Genomic DNA, 23014 nt, shown 5'->3' on the forward strand with positions numbered 1-23014 from the left:
CTGAACAATACTTTCAAAAACTACAGCTACAGAGTGAACAGGAATGTTTGCATTTTATTCCTCATCTGACATTCAGTGATGAATGTAAAATGTTCCCTCAGGGAAAATGGTTTATACATATTACTCATAAAGATGTATTTTTTTTTAAGTCGAAGTCTGTATTGTACGAATAAAAAGATCCAACTTGTTACTTTGGCACCAGAGAGTCTCTTTTCCAAATGATTTAATAGAAAAGTTTCTATTCTCTTTATATGGACAGTTTCTTCTACCCATAAAATGAACTTTCAGAGAGTTCTAAAGCAATGCTGCTACTACTTAAATGACAACAGAGTCAAAATCAAATTTATCTTAGTGGAAGAATGGTATTCCTCCTAGTTACCATAAACTATTGCTCTGAAAGAAATGTGGGGGAAAGAAACTAGATGAACAACGTTCTCACTCTTACCCTTAAACAAATGCTGCAGTTTAATCAAAAGAATATTAGTTTTTTCTCAGTGAAAGAGTAAAGTTTTGAGTAAATCACCCATTCTAATAATCTAGTACAGGAAGAAAAACTGGCCATTAAATGTAAGGGGAAAAAAATGACCACTAAAATGTATGGTTTGAAAAGCTTTAGACATACATTTTTCTTTTTTAGAGACACGGTCTTGCTATTGGCCAAGCTGGAGTGCAGTGGTGTGATCACAGCTCACTGCAGCCTCAAACTTCTGGGCTCAAGTGATCCTCCCATCTCAGCCTCCTAAGTAGCCAGGACTGCAGGCTCACACCAACACCTGGCTGATATTTTTTGTTTTGTTTTTTCAAACACTGGGTCTCTCTATGTTACCCAGGCCGGTCTTGAACATCTGACCTCAAGTGATCCTCCTACCTAAGCCTCCCAAAGTGCTGGGATTATAGGCTTCTGCACTGGGCCTAGACTTCTATCCTGTTTCTTTCTTTCTTTCTTTCTTTTTGATTTTTAGTAGAGGTGGGGTTTCACCATGTTGCCCAATCTGGTGTCAAACTCCTGAGCTCAAGCAATCCACCCACCTAGGCCTCGCAAAGTGCTGGGATTACAGGTGTGAGTCACCATGCCTGGTCCTTATCCTATGTTTCTTTTATGAAACTCTGCAACCAGTCTTTACATTATATTTTCATGCAGGCGAAGCTAAACTCTGTGATTATGAAAATATTTTCTGTGCCTTTGCTAATACATGTCTCCTCGGTCCAGGATACTATATTCCTCACTCCCACATCTACCAGTAGAAATCTAACCACCTTGGGCGGGCGCGGTGGCTCACGCCTGTAATCCCAGCACTTTGGGAGACTGAGACGGGCGGATCACGAGGTCAGGAGATCGAGACCATCCTGGCTAACACGGTGAAACCTGCGATCTCTACTAAAAATACAAAAAACTGGCTGGGCGAGGTGCGAGAGCCTGTGGTCCCCAGCTACTCCGAGACTGAAGCAGAATGCGTAAACCCGGGAGGCCGGGCTTGCAGTGAGCTGAGATCCGGCCACTGCACTCCAGCCTGGGCAACAGAGCGAGACTCTGTCTCAAAAAAAAAAAAAAAAGAAATCTATACACCTTTCTTTAATACCCACTGAAATACCAACCACCTCCTCTAGGAAGCTTCTCTGCTTCATTCAATCACATATGATCTCTTCCTACTCTTAATTCCATTATCATTCTTCTTAATCGCTCTAGTGATTATAAATTTTGTCAAATAATGCAAGGATGTGTATACTTATTTTATACCATAACCCAAACTGAAATCTTCTTGAAAAGATAGTAACTTGTTCATTTTTGAATCTTTAACAGCCCTTAGTGCAATACTCTGCACAAAGTATGTACTCAATAATAATTTCTTCAATGGATTAAGTAAATAAAAATAAATGTGAAGTAAAGTTATGAGATTTCTCAGGAAGATCTTAAATATAAGCAAGGCTCTCAATATAAATATTTTGGTATTTTAAAGAAATTCAACTAAAGATATTTAAAGTTCTTTCTCAATACAAAATAAGTATTAGTATGTGGAATTAGGATGTATTGCTTTACAAGCAAAGCACAGAAATTTTAGTTTGTAGTTCTAAAATACTTCTAACTTCAAAGGCAGTAAGAAAGACTTGGAACAATAAGAGTTAGTCTCCATTCATTTGTGTGTTTATTCATCAAGCATTTATGGAGAGCTTATTATGTGCAGTTATGATACCTCTGCTACCTAAATTTCATAAATATAATTTCACTTTTATTAATATTTTCATATGCCATAGTCACAAATCTTTATTCTAATGGTTCTTCCTAACCTTTTTCTTACCCTGATAAAGTAATCCCTGGGATAAAAAGTTTATGATGGCCCCTAAGATTCCCACTCCCTATATACAACCTGCATAAACTTCTCCCCATTGTGAGATAAAAATAAGATTTTACTCCCATGATTAGATTATATTATGTAGTAAAGATGAAGAGATTTTATGAATGTAATTAGTGTCTACCTTAATTGATTCTGAGTTAATCAAAAGGGAGATTATCTTGGGTGGGCCTGACTTAACCAGGTAAGAGTCCTTAAAAGATACAATGCCCCCCTATAGAAGAGACACCTTTGTTGGCTTTGAAGAAGAAGAAGAAGAAAAAAAGCAGTAGTAGTAACAAGCTGCCATGTTGTTGAGAGGGCCATATGACTAGGACCTGAATGCAACCTTTAAGACCTAAGAGTCATCCTTAGTCAACAGCTCGCAAAAGACTGGGTATCTCACTCAGTCCTAAAATTACAAGGGATAAATTCTGCAAACAAACTGAGGGACCCTGGAAGCCAATCTTTCCCCAGTCAAGTCTCTAGTGAGACCACAACCACAGGTGACCCCGCTGGAAGCCTTGTAATACACTGAGCCAGCGAAGCCATGCCCAGACTCCTGACCCACAGAAAGAGTAAGATAATAAATGTGTATTGTTTTACGGTGCTAATTTTGTGGTAATTTGTTATGCAACAACATAGAACTAATACAACCCATCTAATTATATTTCAATCCTGGTTCCTGATGTCCCCCTGAAATGAATTCTAATGTAGGCTTTCTGTCTTCTGCATGGTCAATGTCAAACCCCTTTGAAATGGCATAGTATCAATACATTTAATAACTGCAGTCACTGTACTGTGTGAGAACTGACAATGGTACTGACAAAAGATTATAATAATGTGCTGGTTTGCTCTTATGTCTAGATTGTGAAACTCAATAGCAAATTTATTTTTGCTAATTTTATTGGATTTCTGATTTCAGCTCCAATATGTAAAGAACTAGAAGTCGTCACACCTGTTTTACAACAGAAAAAAGTTAAACTAAAAATCAATGACTTTTCTGGGATCCATCTGAGAACTAAGGTCACAAGGCAAACTGCCACCCTGAAATCTGGAGAGACAGGTAAATATAGAGAATCATGGTCAAGACATGCTTACTAGGACAATGCCCACTAAAACACAAATTGACAGAAATAGATAATTTTAATGAATTGCTGGAGATAAAATGTTAACTAGTTTATAGGTAAGAAACTCCTAGGGGCTGTAATCTTGCCAGGGGGCCCACATTTTTTAAGATATTACCACCAAAAATCCCACCAGGTCCCCACAGTAAAGAGCCAAGAAAAATCCTACTGTTTCTGGCAGGAGGAAGGGAAAAAACCACCATTTTGAAATACGTCCAACGCATTCTCTAAAACAAAGGCCAGTCTGCCAGTAAGGAAGATTTTACCAGATCCTTATCCAATATGAGGGAAGGGATCATTTCCTAAACTGCAGTTCCCTGCTATCTAATCTTATGATATGAATGAAGAGTTCAGAAACACTTGTGAAGGTCACAGGCAAGGGACACAGTGATGCTAAAAGATTGAGACATAATCATAGGATTAGAAGATGCTTCCCATTCCCCATACCTTACCACAACATCAACAGGGCTCCAGAACAACAGCAGAGGATTACAACAGAGACAGCCAGCTGCAAGGCTCAGATTCTATTTAAGAATACGTTTTTAGGGACATTGGAGAGTAACTCAAGTCCATATTAAGAATTAATTAAAGAGCACCGGTCAAGATAACTACAAGGTAGTTATAAAAGACAGTATAAAATGTGTTTTAACATAGATATAAAAGACAATATAAAATGTATTCTTTGTTTTTAATTTGTTTCTATCTGATTTGAAAGTCAGTTGCAAAAGGTAATAATTATAAATCTGTGTTGAGAGACATACAATGTGTAAAGATGTAATTTTTATGATAATAATGACACAAAGAAGGTAGGATAAAAAAACAGCTACATAGGATTAAAGCTTCTGCATTCTACTGAAAATTAAATTAGTATTAATCCAAACTATGTAAGATATTAACTATAATTGCCAGGACAACCACTAAGAAAATAACTAAAAAATACACAGTAAAAGAAAAGCCAAGGGAATTAAAGTGACACATTAGAAAAATTTAAATGGCACATTAGAAAATATCTATCTATTAGATTCAAAAGGCAATGACAGAGAAATAGAGGGGGAAAAGGCACCAGATACACAGAAAACAAACAGCAAAGTGGCATTCGTAGACACCAACTTATCACTAATTACATTAAACATAAATGGAGTAAACACTCCAGTTAAAAGGCAGAGATAAGCAGAATGAATTTTTTTAAATGCTCCAACTATATGCTGTCTATAAAAGACACACTTTAAATTTAGACACAAATAGGTTCAAAGTAAAAGGAATATTATTCAGCCATAAAAAGGAATAAAGTATTAATTCATCCTATAATGATGAACATGGAAACATTACACTATGTGAAAAAGACAGACACAAAAAGTCATATATTGTATGATTCAATTTAGATGAAATGTTCGGAAAAGGCAAATCTATAGAAACAGCAAATTAGTGGATACTAGGGAATAGCAGGTAAGAGTAGGCAGTGACTGTTAATGAGTAAGGAGTTTCTTTTTGGAGTCAGAAAAATATTCTGGAATTAGACAGTGGTGACGATTACACAGCTTTGTGAATATACTAAAAATGATTTCAATGCAAAAATGGGCAAAGGATTTGAATAGGCATTTTTCTAAAGAAGATGTCTGAATTACTAATAAGCACATGAAAATATGTTTAACCTCACTAGTCTTCAGGGAACTGCAAATCAAAATCATAAGGAGACACTACACTTTATACCCATTAGAAAGGCTATTATCAAAAAAACATAAAATAAATATTGGCAAAAATGTGGAAAAATTGGAATCCTTGTGCACTCCTGGTGGGAATCTAAATTATGCACTGACTATTAAAAAAAGAGTTTGGTGGTTCTTCAAAAAGTTAAATTTAGGCTGGGCGCGGTGGTTCACGCCTGTCATCCCAGCACTTTGGGAGGTTGAGGCGGGCAGATCACCTGAGGTCAGGAGTTCAAGACCAGCCTGGTCAACATGGTAAAACCCTGTCTCTATTAAAAATACACAAAAATTAGCCATACGTGTTGGCGCACACCTGTAATCCCAGATACTCGGGAGGCTGAGGCAGGAGAATCACTGGAACCCGGGAGGCGGAGGTTGCAATGAGCCGAGATGGTGCCACTGCACTCCAGCCTGGGTGACAGAGCGAGACTCCATCTCAAAAAAAAAAAGTTAAATTTAGAATTATCACATGATCCAGAAATTACATTTCTAAGTATATATCCAAATGAATTGAAAGCAAGGTCACAAATAGATATTTGTACACCAATGTTCATAGCAGCATTATTCACAACAGGCAAAAGGTAGAAACAATCAAAATACCCATCGACAGATGAATGGATAAGCAAATGTGAGAGATATATATACCTCTCTATATACACACATATATATGTATATACATACATACATATATAATGAAATATTATTCTGCCATAAAAAGGATTCTGATGTATGCTACAAGATGGATGAACCCTGAAAACTTTGTGGTTAATGAAATTAATCAGAAACAAAGGACAAATATTGTATGATTCCACTTATATGAAGTAGCTACAATAGCCAAATTCACGGAGACACAAAGAATACTAGAGGGTAACAGGAAATGGGGAAAAGGAATCTGGGGAGTTATTTTGTGGGAACAGAGTTCTTATTTGGTATGATGAAAAGTTCTGGAAATAGATAGTGGTCACGGTTGTCTAACATTGCAAATGTGCTTAATTGTACACATACAAAAAATGCTAAGGCCAAAGGCAGTGGCTCATGCCTGTAATCTCAGCACTTTGGGAGGCCGAGGTGGGCAGATCATCTGAGGTCAGGAGTTCAAGACCAGCCTGACTAATCTGGAGGAACCCCATCTCTACTAAAAATACAAAATTAGCCAGGCGTGGTGGCGCATGCCTGCAATTCCAGCTACTCAGGAGGCTGAGGCAGAAGAATCACTTGAACCTGGGAGGCAGAGGTTGCCGTGAGCCGAGATCACGCCATTGCACTCCAGACTGGGCAACAAGGGCGAAACTCCGTCTCAAAAAAAAAAAAAAAAACAAAAAAAAAAACAGAGTTAAATTTTGTTATGCATATTTCACCACAATCAGAAATGACAATAAATATCAGAAAAATAAATAAAAGACCTGCGAAGCCTCTGGGGATGTGGGACTGGGAAGAAAGGAGGAACAGTATTAGTGAAGGGAGCTGCTGTTTTTTCATTATAACCATTCTAACATTATTTAATAATGTATAAGAAGTATTTTGATAAATTATTTAAAACTAAAAAAGAAATTAAAATGAAGAATTCAATGACAAATAACAAATAAGAAAGTTTCTATGATATGTATTATAAAGGATTACTATCCATACTATATATTTAAAAGCCCATACAGATCAATTAAAAAGACAAATACAACCAACACAAGCAGACAATAAACAAAAAGTTTAAAAGAATTAAACAAAAACCTGCAGAACAATTAACTGACAAACCTGACAAAAACAAAACCTGACAAAACCTGACAAACCTGATAAAAACAAGCAATGGGGAAAGGATTCCCTATTTAATAAATGGTGCTGGGAAAACTGGCTAGCCACATGTAGAAAGCTGAAACTGGATCCCTTCCTTACACTTCATACAAAAATTAATTCAAGATGGATTAAAGACTTAAATCTTAGACCTAAAACCATAAAAACCCTAGAAGAAAATGTAGGCAATACCATTCAGGACATAGGCAAGGGCAAAGACTTCCTGACTAAAACGCCAAAAGCAATGGTGACAAAAGCCAAAATTGACAAATGGGATCTAATTAAACTAAAGAGCTTCTGTACAGCAAAAGAAACTACCATCAGAGTGAACAGCCTACAGAACATTCTGTAGGCTCCCATCCCTACAGAATGGGAGAAAATTTTTGCAATCTACCCACCTGACAAAGGGCTAATATCCAGAATCTACAAAGAACTTAAATTTATAAGAAAACAACAACCCCATCAAAAAGTGGGCAAAGGATATGAACAGACACTTCTCAAAAGACATTTATGCAGCCAACAGACACATGAAAAAATGCCCATCATCACTGGTCATCAGAGAAATGCAAATCAAAACCACAATGAGATACCATCTCACACCAGTTAGAATGGTGATCATTAAAAAGTCAAGAAAGAACAGATACAGGAGAGGATGTGGACAAATAGGAATACTTTTACACTGTTGGTGGGAGCATAAATTAGTTCAACCACTGTGGAAGACAGTGTGGTGATTCCTCAAGGATCTACAACTAGAAATACCATTTGACCCAGCGATCCCATTACTGGGTATATACCCAAAGGATTATAAATCATGCTACTATAAAGACACATGCATATGTATGTTTATTGCAGCACTATTCACAATAGCAAAGACTTGGAACCAACCCAAATGTCCATCAATGATAGACTAGATTAAGAAAATGTGGCACATATACACCATGGAATACTATGCAGCCATAAAAAAGGATGAATTCATGTCCTTTGCAGGGACATGGATGAAGCTGGAAACCATCATCCTCAGCAAAGTATCACAAGGACAGAAAACCAAACACCGCATGTTCTTACTCATAAGGCGGGAATTGAACAATGAGAACATTTGGACACAGAGTGGGGAACATCACACAGCGGGGCCTGTTTTGGGGTGGGGGAAGCGGGGAGGGATAGCATTAGGAGAAACACCTAATATAAATGATGGGTGCAGCAAACCAACATGGCACATGTATACATATGTAACAAACCTGCACATTGTGCACATGTACCCTAGAACTTAAAGTATAATAATAAAAAAAAGAAACTATGAGATAATAAATGTTTACTGTTTTACGCCACAAAAAAATTAAACAAAAACCCGCAGAACAATTAATTTCACAATTAATCAAAGAGATAAACTAAATGGGAACAAAATATGTTTGAAGGATTTCTTGTGTCTTTATTTTTAATTGAAAAGGTAGAAGCAGAAAAATAATCTATTCATTTTGCTAATATATATACAATCACTAAAAAGTTATTTCAATGTTACAGTGTCTAGTCACCCAATTATAAATGTCTGTAACTAAAATTCATACTGTCTGCTATATGTATTCCAAGCCTAGCAGAAAAATGTCACCCAGACATCTCCTATCTCCCTTTTTGTGACTATGACTGGAAAATATAAAAAGGTTTTAGCAATGCAATAAGATTTTGCTTTTATCTCTTACATAATTGTGGAGTGAGTGCAGTTTCTATAATCCCATAAATAACTTTTCTTCCAATTTCCCAGAAGATATTTGTCTCCATATTTAAGAATTAAAAGTTTTACAAATTTTATTAGGTAAGACCAACTCCCTACATGTTTTATTGTATGACTTAGTGTCAAGTTTAATTACTAGTTTTCCTAAATATAACTGCTTGGTGTAGATGTTCACACTGGAATACATCTTGTTTTCTATTAAGAATTTTAAAAAATGTTTATGTCCATTTTATTTTTAGATATTCTTGTAAAAAATTATCTGATTATCTTTTTGAAAACAAATCCTTTAATTTATCTACAAGAGACTAATTGCTTTAGTGTACCCCTAGCTATCAAAGTACATATATATAAAAAGACAATAGAGGAATCAAAAGTATCAATATTATCATTCAAATATATTATTTCCAAATGCTTCTGTCCTTAGAGGTATAACTTCCTGTGGAAAAAAGAGAAGGAATGCCACTTCTCTACATTGGATTTAGGTTAGATTTTTATACAATGTGATGTTACTTTCAGGAATTATATGTGGTTTCAATGCTTTGAATATTAGGAGGACCAAAATATACTAAATAATTTCAAATTAACTAAAAAAAAATACTAAAAATCAGAGTGACTCTAAAAACAACAACAAAATTCTTCTGGCCAGATACATGAAGTAAAATGAGGGCAGCAAAGAAAATTTAGCTTAGATTAACTTTAATGAAACATTCAGAAATGTAATTTATGAAAATAAAAAGGAATGCTCCTTTCCTTTCTACTCTGAAAATATCAACTTGTCCCTAAGAATAAAAATAATGTACACATAAACACTTCTCCTATATAACTAACATTACTTGAAGACTTTCATTCTTTCAGATTGTTTTATTTTATTTTAAAGAGAGTCTTATTCTGTTGCCCACGTTGGAGTGCAGGGGTGCAATCATGGCTTACTGCAGCCTCAACCTCCTGGGCTCAAGCAATCCTCCCACCTCAGCCTCCCAAGAAGCTGGGACTATAGGTCTGTGCCACCATGCCCAACTAATTTTTGTATTTTGTAGAGGCAGAGAGTTTCACCATGTTCCCCAGGCTGGTCTTGAACTCCTAGGCTCAAGTGATCCTCCCAGCTCAGCCTCCCAAACTGCTGGGATTACAGGCATGAGCCACCATGTCCAGCCTTGCTCATTCAGACTTTTAAGTAAAACAGAGGTAGGATGATCAGGCAGTATCTTAATCAAAAAATAAGTAAAATAATATATGATGTTTAGAAAACTATAATTAGGCTGGGCGCGGTGGCTCAAGCCTGTAATCCCAGCACTTTGGGAGGCCGAGACGGGCGGATCACGAGGTCAGAAGATCGAGACCATCCTGGCTAACACGGTGAAACCCCGTTCTACTAAAAAATACAAAAAACTAGCCAGGTGAGGTGGCGGGCGCCTGTAGTCCCAGCTACTCGGGAGGCTGAGGCAGGAGAATGGCATAAACCCAGGCTGCAGAGCTTGCAGTGAGCTCAGATCTCAGCTCACTGCAAGCTCTGCCTCCTGGGTGACAGAGCGAGACTCCGTCTCAAAAAAAAAAAAAAAAAGAAAGAAAACTATAATTATTACCTTGTTGCCTCTACCCTAGGAAGCTTACTGTGGTAATATTTAAATTAGCATGACAATGTTTAAAATATAAATGATTATTTAAAGGCAAAAGAAACAAGAAACATTCTCTTACCTTGTAAGATGGCAAGAAACACAAAATTCCTTGGCTCACAGTCTGGCACACAGATAACAAAAGTGCTCCCACTTCATCTTGGAACTCAAATGTTTCAGTATTCTGGAAGGTAGCACAGAGATTCCGACCCTTGGGGCCTGACCCAATGGTACCAACCCAAACCTAGAATATGAATATGTCATTATTAGAGTTATGCCTGAAAAATGCATGGAAATTAATATTTATTTGGAAGTATTTACATAAAAGATCAAGCAACAAGTTTAACAAAAATTTATTTTTAAATTGTCAGGGGTTTTTCTATTACCTTTAATTAATTGTATATAGATTTAATTTATAAAAGTTTTGCTTTAGGCAGATCACTAAATTCTCTTAGAGTGAAAATTCTTTGAAAGCAAAACAGGTTGTATCTGTCTTTATTTACTTAATAGCTTTGCAAAATGTAAGCATGTAACAAATTTTTGTTAGGTGAATAAATGAACAAGTGAAATGATGAATATATACCAATAGCAGAATCAGATAATTCCAAAATACTGGGGATGAAGGCCAGTATAATTTGCCATAGGCAAGTGTCAAAAATGACAGGAACTACTCTTTCAAAAATTCACTGGTGCTCAAAGATCCTTAGTCATAGAAAAAAACCATACCCACCACAGCTTACAGTTATTTGCAATTCTATCTCCCTTATATGTAAAGAGACGGAGAGAGACAGAAGAAATTGTGCAAAATGTTAACAAGTGATGAATCTAGGTGAAGGATATAAAGATACTCACAATATTAATATTACCTTTCCAACTTTTCTGAAATTTCTAATTATTTTGAAATACAGTTGAAAGAATCAATAGATGAATAAATTATCAAAATGTAGCATTGAGTAGAAAAAAACAAACGTTTTCCTTTGCTCTCACACCACAGCAGTCAACACAGAAAACTTATGTGACCAAATGTGTGGGAGGTTTTCTCCACATACCAAGCAAACAATCAATTCTGCAACAGACATCAATTGGGTGTCCTCTAATTCAATTCAATTCTGACACTATCTACTGGAAGATAACTTCAGATCCCAGAGGTTGAGGGCTCAGTTCCCAAGACTGCCCCTGATTTCTGTTGCCAGTCACAGTTGTTTTACTTGTGCTTCTGACTGATCCGCTAGAAATCGGGCATCCCACAACCCTCTGCTTGGGTTCGATTAATTTGGTAGAGCTGCTCATAGAACCCAGGGACACATTTACCTACACTTATTGATTTGTTATAAAAGATATTACAAAGGACACAGATAAAGAGATGTATGTGGGAAGGGGCTCAGAGCTTCAATTCCCAGGCACATCACCCTCCAGGAACCTCCAGGTGTTCAGCTATCTGGAAGCTCTCTGAACCCTGTCCTTCTAGGTTTTTATGGAGGCTTCATTATGTAGGCATGATTGATTAAACCACTAGATATTAAAATAAATTTAACCTTTAGCACCATCTCCCCCAGGCCCTCCCCAGAGGTTGAGAAATGGGGGTGAAAATCCCAACTCTCCTATCATGTCTTGGTCTTTCCGGAGACCAGCCCCCATCCTGATGCTACCTAGGGGCCCCCTACCATTAGTCATCTCATTAGCATACAAAATATCACTTTGGAGATTCTAAGGATTTTAGGAGTCGTATGCCAAGAAATGGAGTGGAAGACCAAATATATATTATTATAAATCACAGGCATATACACACATGAAACATTATTCACCTTTAAAGAAGAAACTGGCACATACTACAACATAAATGAACTTTGAAGACATTATCTGCAACATGGACAAACCTTGAGGACATTATGCTAAGTAAAATAAGCCAGTCACAAAAATGACAAATACTTTATGATTCCACTTATATGAAGTACTTATAGTAATCGGATTCAGAGAAACAGAAAGTAGAATGGTAGTTACCAGGAGTTGGGGAAGGGGGAGAATAGAGAGCTATTGTTTAATGGGAACAGAGTTTCAGTTTTTCAAGAGGAGAATGTCTTGAGATTGGTTGCACAACAATATATACATACTTAATAAGACTGAGCTGTATACTCAAAAATGGTTAAGATGGCAAATTTTATGTCATGTATATTCTACCACAATTAAAGTTTTTAAAAAATTTAAGTTGAAGGAAAATATTACAGTATAACAGAATCCAGCTGCACAACTACATTATTATAATTCAGAGACATTACAGGTTAAATGGACTTCTGTGCAGTAGGTTGAGAACGTAGAGCCTGTAATAACATTCTTATGAGAAAACGTATGCTGAATTTACCAACTTCCTATATTTATCTGTGTCTCTAAAGAAAGCAACTTGAAAATGTGGAACATGTATTCTTCCTTCACTGCTGTTGATAGTCACATTTCTCAACAGGAACACTCTGGCATTTGGAAAGCACAATTCTTAGTTATATAGGAGTTTAGCATTCTAGGTTCCCAACTACCAAATGCCGTAGTTGCTCCCAGGTAATTGTGAGAACCACAAATGTTCCCACCATAAACCTGTGTATATAGCTTAACAAAGAACTAGCCTTGTGTTAGGCACACAGGTGATGTTAACTTAACCACTTTAGCATTAACCACAGCTTAACATCACCTGTGTGCCTAACTACTTTAAAATACTTCATAAAAAGAAACCAGAAGGCATAATGAAAAATGATAATCTATACATTTCTACAAAAATTAAAATAACATTTAGTAGGCATCGTTATAAAACATTAAAATCTTAAATCATAGGACTCATAAGAGTACATTTAATTCATTTCAGATATTCAAACGTGCTGAACACTTCCTAAATACCAGCTATTAATCTAGGCACAGAGGAAGAATGTGAATGTAAAAGGAAGAATCAGGATACACTATAGTCTAATGGAAAAGAGAAGCATAATTATACAAGCTGGGCATGGTAGTACATGCCTGTAGTCCCAGCTACTGAGGACGCTGAGGCAGGTGGACTGCTTGAGCCCAGGAGTTTGAAGCCAGCCTGGGCAACATAGCGAGACCTTGTCTCTAAAAAGATAAATAAAGTCTGGCCAACATGACAAAACCCCATCTCTACTAAAAATACAAAAATGCACAAAGCATGGTGGCACACACTCATAATCCCAGCTACTGAGAAGGTTGAGGCAGGAGAGTGGCTGGAACCCAGGAGGCGAAGGCTGCAGTGAGCTGAGATCGCACCACTGCACTCCCGACTGGAGGACAGAGCAAAATTGTGTCTGAAAAAATAAAAGTAAAAATAAAAATACAGAGATAAATAAATTAGATATAAATAGGCTGGGCATGGGGGCCTGTAATCCCAACACTTTGGGAGGCCAAGGCAGGTGCATCATTTGAGGGCAGTTCAATACCACCCTGGACAACACGGTGAAACCCCATCTTTACTAAAAATAAAAAATAAAAAATAAAAAATTAGCCAGGCGTGTGGCGCACACCTGTAATCTCAGCTACTCGAGAGGCGGAGGCAGGAGAATTGCTTAAACCTGAGTGAGCCAAGATCACACCACTGCCCTCCAGCCTGGGCAACAGAGCGAGATTCTGTCTCAAAAATAAATAAATAAATAAATAAATAGATAGATAGATGAAATACAAATAATTATACCATGAGAACTAAATAAATCAAAATTTTGTTTTCATTACAAAACTAAAACTTATTTAAAAGAAGAAGCTGAAATACAGCCTTTTGCATCCCACGTGACTGGATTATTTCCTTCTGTAGACACACTATTAAGTAGCTGACAGATTTTCTTTTATTATAAAACTGGAATGTTGAATTTCCTATCAAGATTTACTTCCTGGCACTTCAAGTACCTTCTAACTTGTTTATATAGAGTTATACTGAAGTAAGTAGAAACACTGAAGGCCTTCAAAAAAAAAAAAAACAACTAACCTGTGAATTTTTAATGACATGATTAGCCTCCAGCTGGACAGTAAATGTAACACCAAGTTCTGACGAAAAGGATTTCATTGGTGATAATGTACCAGATGTCAAAACAATAGTCTGAACTTTGCCATTAATATCTGAAAAGGCCTAAAAGAAAACAACATTAGATAAATAAAATTATCTTTAAAAGAGGCTGGGCAAAGTGGCTCACACCTGTAATCCCAGCACTTTGGGAGGCTGAAGCAGAAAGATCACTTGAATCTAGGAGACCAGCCTGGGCAATATGGTGAAACCCCATCTCTACAAAAAATAGAAAAATTAGCCGAGCATAGTGACCCTTGCCTATAGTCCCAGCTACTCGGGAGGCTAAGGTGGGAGGATCGCTTGAGCCCAGGAGGTCAAGGCTGCAGTGAGCTAGATTGCACCACTGCACTCCAGCCTGGGTGAAGAGCAAGACCCTGCCTCAAAACAACAACAACAATAACAACAAACAACTATTTTTAAAAGAGTCAACCACATTTATTAAAATGCTGGTACTGAGCAGGAAGACAAAATCTCCATTTACATGATGAGCTTACCACAGCTGGATTTAAGCACCAAAAGTTTAGCACACGAACTGCCGTTTTCTGTCGTGAATGTTTCTTATTTTTTGGTAGAATCAACAACCCATTTTTATCTGAAATATCAATCTGATTTGTCCAGGAGTAAGTCTGTTGAATTGCAATTTTATAATCATCTGCAAATCTAGATGCAAAGAAAATGCTAATTAAGTGGCAAAACTTTGTAAAACCTATGACCCAGCTACATACAATATAGAAACTGATTACATTAAAACTCATTTGAAAGAGCTGGTACTTTCCTATTCAAAAATAACATTCTCCTTACCATTAATTAAATTCAGTAATTCGGATATTAATTAAGTCATTAAATCATAGAATCAACTGATTCTCAGAAGGAATATTAGAAATCATCTAACCATCTATCTTTTACCAGCTACTTCCTAACCTCATTTTCAAACATTACATATGTCAGGGCAGAAGCAGAATTAAAATCCAGGCCTCCTAACTCCCAGTCCAGAGCTCTCTGCATGCTCTACTATATGATGAGTTACAAAATAGAAAACAGCATTATGGTTAAAGAAACTAAAAGGTGGGTTATACTTTTTTATTACATGAGAAAACAGAAAGATAATTTTTACTGAAAGTTTTTAAAGTATTAGCAACAAATTTATAAAATTCTTACATTCCTTTGAAACCTGAGTCTCAGCCTTCATCTACTTTTAATGAAGGTGCTGAACCAAATGACATCTGTGATACCATCCAGTTTATAACTACTTTCAATATCAATCTAGAAAATGGCTAAGCTTAAAAAGAATAAAATGTGGCTGGGCATGGTGGCTTACACCTGTAATCCCAGCACTTTGGGAGGCTGAGGCAGGCAGATCACGAGGTCAGGAGTTTGAGACTAGCCTGGCCAACATGGTGAAACCCTGTCTCTACTAAAAATACAAAAAATTAACCGGGCGTGGTGGCTGGTGCCTGTAGTCCCAGCTATTTGGGAGGCTGAGGCAGGAGAATGGCGTGAACCCGGGAGGTGGAGGTTGCAGTGAGTCAAGATCACACCACTGCACTCCAACCTGGGAGACAGCGAGACTCCGTCTCAAAAAAAAGAAAAGAAAACAAAGGGGAAATCTTCATGATATCAGATTTGGTCATGATTTACTGGATGTGACACTAAAAGTACAGGCAACAACAAAAAAGGAGAAAGATAAATTGGATTTCAACAAGATTAAAAAGCTTTTCTGCATCAAAGTACACTATCAATAAATGAAAAAACAACCCACAGAATGGGAGAAAATATTTGTAAAGCATATATCTCTTACAAGACTGACATCCGGAGTATATAAATAACTACAACTCAACAACAACAACAAAACAGTAATTCAAAAATGGGCAAAAGACTCCAACAGATATTTCTCCAAAAGAGACATACAATTGGCCAATAAGCACATGAAAAGATTCTCAACATCTCTAGTCATTAGGAAATACAAATAAAAACCAAATGAAATCACTTGATACCTATTAGGATGGCTATTATAAAAAAATAAAATAACAAGTGTCAGCAAAATAACAATTCTGATATATGCTGCTACATAAACTGTTGGCAAGGATGTGTAGAAACTGGAACCCTTGTGCATTGATAATGGGAATGGAAAATAATGCAGTTGCTGTGGGAAACAGTATAGTGAGTTCTCAAAAAGTTAAATGCAGCATTACCGTATGATCCTGCAATTCCACTGCTAGGTACTTATATACACCCAGAAGAACTGAAAGCAGAACTCAGATATTTGTACACCAACGTTCATAGTAGCATTGTTTACAATAGGCAAAAGATGAAAATAACCCGAATGTCCATTAACATAAGAACAAATTAACAAACTGTGGTATATATATACAACGGAATGTTATTCAGCCATAGAAAGGAATGAAATTCTGATATATGCTACTACATAAATGAACTCTGAAAACACTGTGCTAAGTTAATTGAAATAAGCCAGACAAAAAAAGACAAACATTGTATGATCGCTCTCATGTGAAATACCTAAAAAGGACTTCATAAGATGAAAATAGAATACAGGTTAGCAGGGGATGAGGGGAAAGACTCTAGGGAGTTATTATTTCATGGATACAGAATTCCTATTTGGAATGATAAAAAAATTTCTGGAAATCTCTGGAAATGAGTACAATGTACAACATTGCAAACATACTGTACTTAATGGCATGGAGTTGTATACATAAAATGGTTAAAATGGTATATTTTATGTATATTTTACCACATACACAAAAAAATACCAGAACTAGGTTCTACTATAACTTAAGTTATAGGATGAGAGGGATTGGTTGTTTTTCATTTTCCACAGTTCGTACAATAAAAAAGGGACTTTCTGACACTGTAGGAACATAAGAAAACTTTAGCAATAGAAGATAAAAATTTAATATGATTTAATTAAATATATTTAATGATTTCAATATTCATTAATATAAAAGACTAATTTTGGCCAGGTTGGGCTCACGCTTACAATCCTAGCACTTTGAGAGGCTGAGGTGGGAGGATCACTTGAGGCCAGGAGTTTAAGACCATCCTGTTCAACATAGTGAGATCTCATCTCTACAAAAAAAATAAAAAATTAGCTGAGTGTGGGCTGTGCACACCTGTAATCCCAGCTACTCAGGAAACAGGTGGGAGGATTGCTTAAGCCCAGGAGGTCAAGGCTGCAGTGAGCTGTGATCACACAACTGCACTTTAGCCTGGGTGACAGAGCAAGTCCCTGTCTCAAAAAAGCATCAGACTAATTTCAATTCCTCTAAGCCTGTGTCAATAACAGCAAATATATAATAATACCTATAACACTTGTTTTCAATTCTCCTATTTACTCACCCAAAATTGGTATGTATTAAACACATGCTAGCACCCAAATTAGGCTATTTTTAAAGGAAAATACACATTAGTTATCTTCACTTACCTGCTATTTTGCCTAAAAAGATAGTCAAGCACCATAAAAAGTCCTTTAAGCATTATTTGAGTTGATGCACTAATAATAGGTACTTCTCTTGCCTCCTCTTTACCATAAATTGGTGAGATTTTTTCCTCTTTTTGAAGAACAGCAGAAAAATGTCCCTATAAGAAATTACCAAATTAAGTGTAGAGGGGTTGGGAGGGAATTGGAAATAGAAACTTCTCAAAAATATAATGAAACCCAAACAAAACATGCATTGAAATTTTAGGTGAACAGAATTGCTATAGTTTGATAGTCTGACTTCTCCGAATCTCATATTGAAATGTGATCCCCAGTAATGGAAGTGGGGCATATCGGAAGGTTTGAGATCATGGCGGGTAGATACCTCATGAATAGATTAACACCCTCCCTAGGTGGAGAGGAGGTGAGTTAGTGCTCTGTTAGTTCCCATGAGAGCTGGTTGTTAAAAAGAGCCTGACACCTCCCTGCCTTCTCTCTCTCGCTTCTTCTCTTGCCATATGATCTGTACAAACCAGCTCCCTTTCACCTCTTGCCATGACTAGAAGCAGGCTAAGGTTCTCAAAAGCAGATGTTGGTGACATGCTTCTTATACAATAACCAAATAAACCTCTTTTCTTTATAAGTTACCCAGCCTCAGGTATTTCTTTATAGCGATACAAACAGACTAAGACAATTATTAACAGCACAATACTATCAATGTATTTTAGATTGCCATATTAGCAAAATTCTCCTCAGAGTCAAAGACTCTTCAATAATAAGTTAGTATTTAGAAGATTCATTACTTCTCGGTCAATCAGGGTATTATTTGGTGCCTTTCAGAAGTTAGGAATTAAATAAAAATATAGCAAGTAGCTTCTCCAAAAGTCTTTAAAGAATTGATATGTTGCCTTAAATCCATGAATTATTTCCAGAAAGTAATTTTGATGCTGAGAATAATATGACTACATCACAAGCAAAGCTAAATGACTTAAGGAAACAATACATGTTAAATAACAAAATGTATGTTAACTGGCTCATTGGTCTTTACATGGCTCATAAGTTTTAATAATGGATGAAAGTGTGGACAATAAGACAAAATTATAAGAAAACAGAAGAGTATGTTTCCCAGATTGTAAAAGAGAAAATTCTGGATACTGAAGCAATAAAAGATATTGGTGACAACTCTGATGTCTGACAATAAAATGTGTTCAATGAAAATAAAACGAGGAAATAGGATAAATAAGAACGATACATTTTAGTATTCAGATATATTGTGAAACAACACAAATCTATAAGAGTAAAAATCAGCCTTACTGAACAAAACATTAAAGAATACAAATAAGTAGAAAGACTTAAAAAACAAACCAACAAAGAACAAACAAGAAAGACAACATGAATGTGGAAAAATATGCAGCCCTGCAATGAAATACAAATATCAAACTATTCTTTTTGAAAAATGAAGTCCCCTCAGCAACACCTTACATCAAGGCTTAATATCCTTCTCCAACACTGGCAGAACACTGGCAATTTACTCTGATAAAATATAGAAAATATAAACTACTAAAGGTGAGGCGCTGTACTAAAAACAGAAGGGCTAAATGAAATACTACATATTGAATCATGAGAGTACTCCGAGCTCAATTCCCATTAGGTTACCCACACATTGGCAGCTGGGTTCGGGGGGGGGGGTAGAAAAATAGAAAACTAAGCAATGGAAAAATAAATAAAAAGTTAATTATGGTTCCTTAGGAAACATACATAAACTGTATAAAAATATAATCAAGTAAGCTACATTACATTACTATCATGAGCTATAATAATACATACACATGATGATATCCACACTGAATATCAATATAACTATACTGGCAGAATAAAGAGTGAAGAGATAAAAGAAAGAAGGGAAGAAAAGGACGAAGCAAAGGAGGAAGGGAGCGCGTATGCGTGTGTGTGTGTCAGAGAAGAGTGTGTGTGTGTCTAAAGGAGCTAAATCATCATTATAATTAAGAGAAAGTCAACAGAGAACATCTAAAATTGAAAACTCAAAAGAAGCAGAACCCACGTTATTTTTTTAAATGTGGTTAAATATCAGAAAAAACCACTACAAGAGATAAAAGTGAGAATTGGGATTGAGGAGTGGGTCAGAGGAATACTTTTCTCAACAGAACTAATTGACTCTTTAAATTCTATAGGTATATTACTTTGGTAAAAATTAATTTCTACAAATTTTGATAATCATAATGACAAATTTCTTAGCCAACTAGAATCAGGGCAAATTTCCTTAAATAAAAATGACTATAAAAATATATAATAAAAATATATTATATGTATATAAGATATAAAATAATATAAAAATAACCCACAGAACTCACTTTTAAAAGGTAAATTTTAAGCATATGAATTAAATTATAGCTCAATGAAGTTGTCAATTAAAAAATTTTTAACCACAGCAAACATCTCAATAAAGGGTGCAATACTAGTAATTGCTCCTTTAAGCAACAAAACCAGGATGTCTTTTTCTTTTTTTTATTCTTCTTCTTTTTTTTTTTTGAGACGGAGCCTTGCTCTGTCGCCCAGGCTGGGGTGCAGTGGTGCGATTTCGGCTCACTGCAAGTCCGCCTCCCGGTTCATGCCATTTTCCTGCCTCAGCCTCTCAGGTAGCTGGGACTACAATCTCCCACCACCACGCCCGGCTAATTTTTTGTATGTTTTTTAGTAGAGACGGGGTTTCACCGTGTTAGCCAGGATGGTCTCAATCTCCTGACCTTGTGGTCTGCCCGCCTCGGCTTCCCAAAGTGCTGGGATTACAGGCATGAGCCACCGTACCCGGCCCAGGATGTCTTTTTCATTGCCTGTGATAAACAACGCACTGGAAGTCTGCGCCAGCATAGTAAGAAACAAAATCATGATGAAATTAGAAAGAAATGAGAAAGAAGCCGGTCATTATTCAGACAATATGGTTATCTATATGGAAAATTTAAGATAATCTGTGGACAAACTTGTAAAATAATTCAACAAGGTAGTTAATAAGACAATTATAAGATAAATAAAAATCAAACACCAGTTTGATATAGCAATAACAATTAAAAACGTAATTTTAAAAATATATCATTTGTAATGGAAACAGAAACTTTAAGCTACCTAAGAATAAATCTAACCAAAAGCATCTAATCTTTTAAAAATAAAATTATAAAATGTTATTGAAAGATAGGAAGAAATAATAATGAAGAACTATATCTTGTCATGAATGGGAGAACTTCATAATGTAAATACATGAATTCTTTCCAAATTAATCTATAAATACAGTGCAATTACAATAAAAGTTCCAACAGAACTTTTCCTAAAGATTATAAGCTAATTCTAAAATTCAAATGGCTGAGTAAAACAAAGGACAGCTGATACAATTCCAAAGGAAAATAATAAAGTGAGGGATATGCCTTACTATATATAAGCACTTTTCTTATCATTAATTAACAAACGTGACAAATTAGAGAAAAAGAACGGTGGAACAGAATCAAGTCCAAATATAAATTCACACATATATGAAAATTAGAGGGGCTGGGTGTAGCGGTTCACTCTTGTAATCCCAGTGCTTCAGGAAGCCGAGGTGGAAGGATGGCCTGAGGCCATGAGTTCAAGACCAGCCTAGGCAACATAGTGACACCCTGTCTTTACAAAACATAAAAAAATTAGGCCAGGCGTGGGTGGCTCACACTTGTAATCCTAGCACTTTGAAAGACCGAGGCAGGTGGATCACTTGAGCTCAGGAGCTGGAGACCAGCCTGGGCAACATGACAAAACCCCATCTCTATAAAAAATAAATAAATAAATAAATACAAAAAATGAGCCAGGCGTGCAAATATACACCATGGAATACTATGCAGCCATAAAAAAGGATGAGTTCATGCCTTTTGTAGGGACATGGATGAAGCTGGAAATCATCATTCTCAGCAAACTATCACAAGGACAGAAAACAAAACACTGCATGTTCTCGCTCAGGGGTGGGAATTGAACAATGAGAACACTTGGACACAGGATGGGGAACATCACACACGGGCCTGTCATGGGGTGGGGGGAATGCGGAGGGATAGCATTAGGAGATACACCTAATGTAAATGACGAGTTAATGGGTATACCACACCAACATGGCAGATGTATACATATGTAACAAACCTGCACATTGTGCACATGTACCCTAGAAGTTAAAGTATAATAATAATTAAAAAAAAAAAAAGAGTTACCATTTGACCCTGCAATCCTCTTACTTGGTATATACCCAAAAGAAAATAAATTGCTCTACCATTAAAAAAAAAAAAAAAAAAAGCCAGGCGTGGTGGCACGCTTGTGGTCCCAGGTACTTGGGGGTGCTGAGGCACAAGAATTGCCTGAACCTGGAAGGCAGAGATTGCAGTGAGCTGAGATCACACCACTGCACTCCAGCCTGGGTAACAGAGTGAGATTCTGTCTCAAAATGAATAAATAAATAAATAAATAAATAAATAATTAGCCAGGTGTGGTGATGCATGCCTGTAGTCCCAGCTACTGAGGAGTCTCTGGCAGGAGGATCCCTTAAGACCAGAAATCCAAGGTTACAGTGAGCTATGAATGCACCATTGCACTTCATTCTGGGCAACACAGCAAGACCCTGTCTCTTAAAAACAAAAAAAAAGTTAAAAAATAATTTTTTTAATTAAAAAAAAGAAAATTAAATAGGTAGCAGAGGTGGCATTACAAATTAGAGGGAAATTAATATGCACTATTTAGGAAACAGTGCTGGGACAATTCTCTATCCATACAGGAAAAAAATTGATTCATAAATTCACAACATAAACAAAATGAATCCAAGGCTTTGCAAAAGTAATTATAAATCCCATCCTTTATAAACAATAAATACCTTAAAACTTTTAGGAGAAATATAACATAGGATAAGAAAAGACTGCTTAAAGTAAATTCAAAAACTACAATTCATAAGGGATGTTCATATCAGAACTGTTTATTACACTGGGAAACTGGAAATAACCTATATTTCAACTTACCAGATTAATCAATTTAGAATATGTACACTCATAAAAATGCTACACTGCGGTTAAAAATTATGTGAAGGAATCTTTAAATAGGAAAAGTATACATAATATATTGTTAAATTAAAAGAGGCTAAAAGAAATGTGTCATATCAGAAATATATTTATAATAAGCAAATATGGGAATAGAAGGCATAAGGAGACATAAATCACAATGTG

The 23014-nt window shown here is 36.2% G+C and overlaps 1 protein-coding gene across 5 annotated transcripts in view; it reads right to left on the reverse strand.

Annotated features, from left to right (window-relative positions):
- BRIP1 (BRCA1 interacting protein C-terminal helicase 1) overlaps positions 1-23014 on the reverse strand; it is a 181017-nt gene that overhangs the window by 87732 nt on the left and 70271 nt on the right. For 4 of the 5 annotated variants that reach the window (XM_003912850.5, XM_017950662.3, XM_021929118.2 and 1 more), the window contains 4 exons: positions 17781-17935; positions 14836-15001; positions 14264-14404; positions 10373-10534 (listed from right to left, as the gene is read on the reverse strand). In XM_003912850.5, coding sequence (XP_003912899.3) covers positions 10373-10534; positions 14264-14404; positions 14836-15001; positions 17781-17935 — 624 coding nt within the window. The remainder of the gene's footprint in view (positions 1-10372; positions 10535-14263; positions 14405-14835; positions 15002-17780; positions 17936-23014) is intronic. The other variant, XM_017950661.3, reaches the window with a different exon arrangement.

The sequence above is a fragment of the Papio anubis genome, chromosome 17 (genome assembly GCF_008728515.1).
Source record: "Papio anubis isolate 15944 chromosome 17, Panubis1.0, whole genome shotgun sequence".
Lineage (NCBI taxonomy): Eukaryota > Metazoa > Chordata > Mammalia > Primates > Cercopithecidae > Papio > Papio anubis.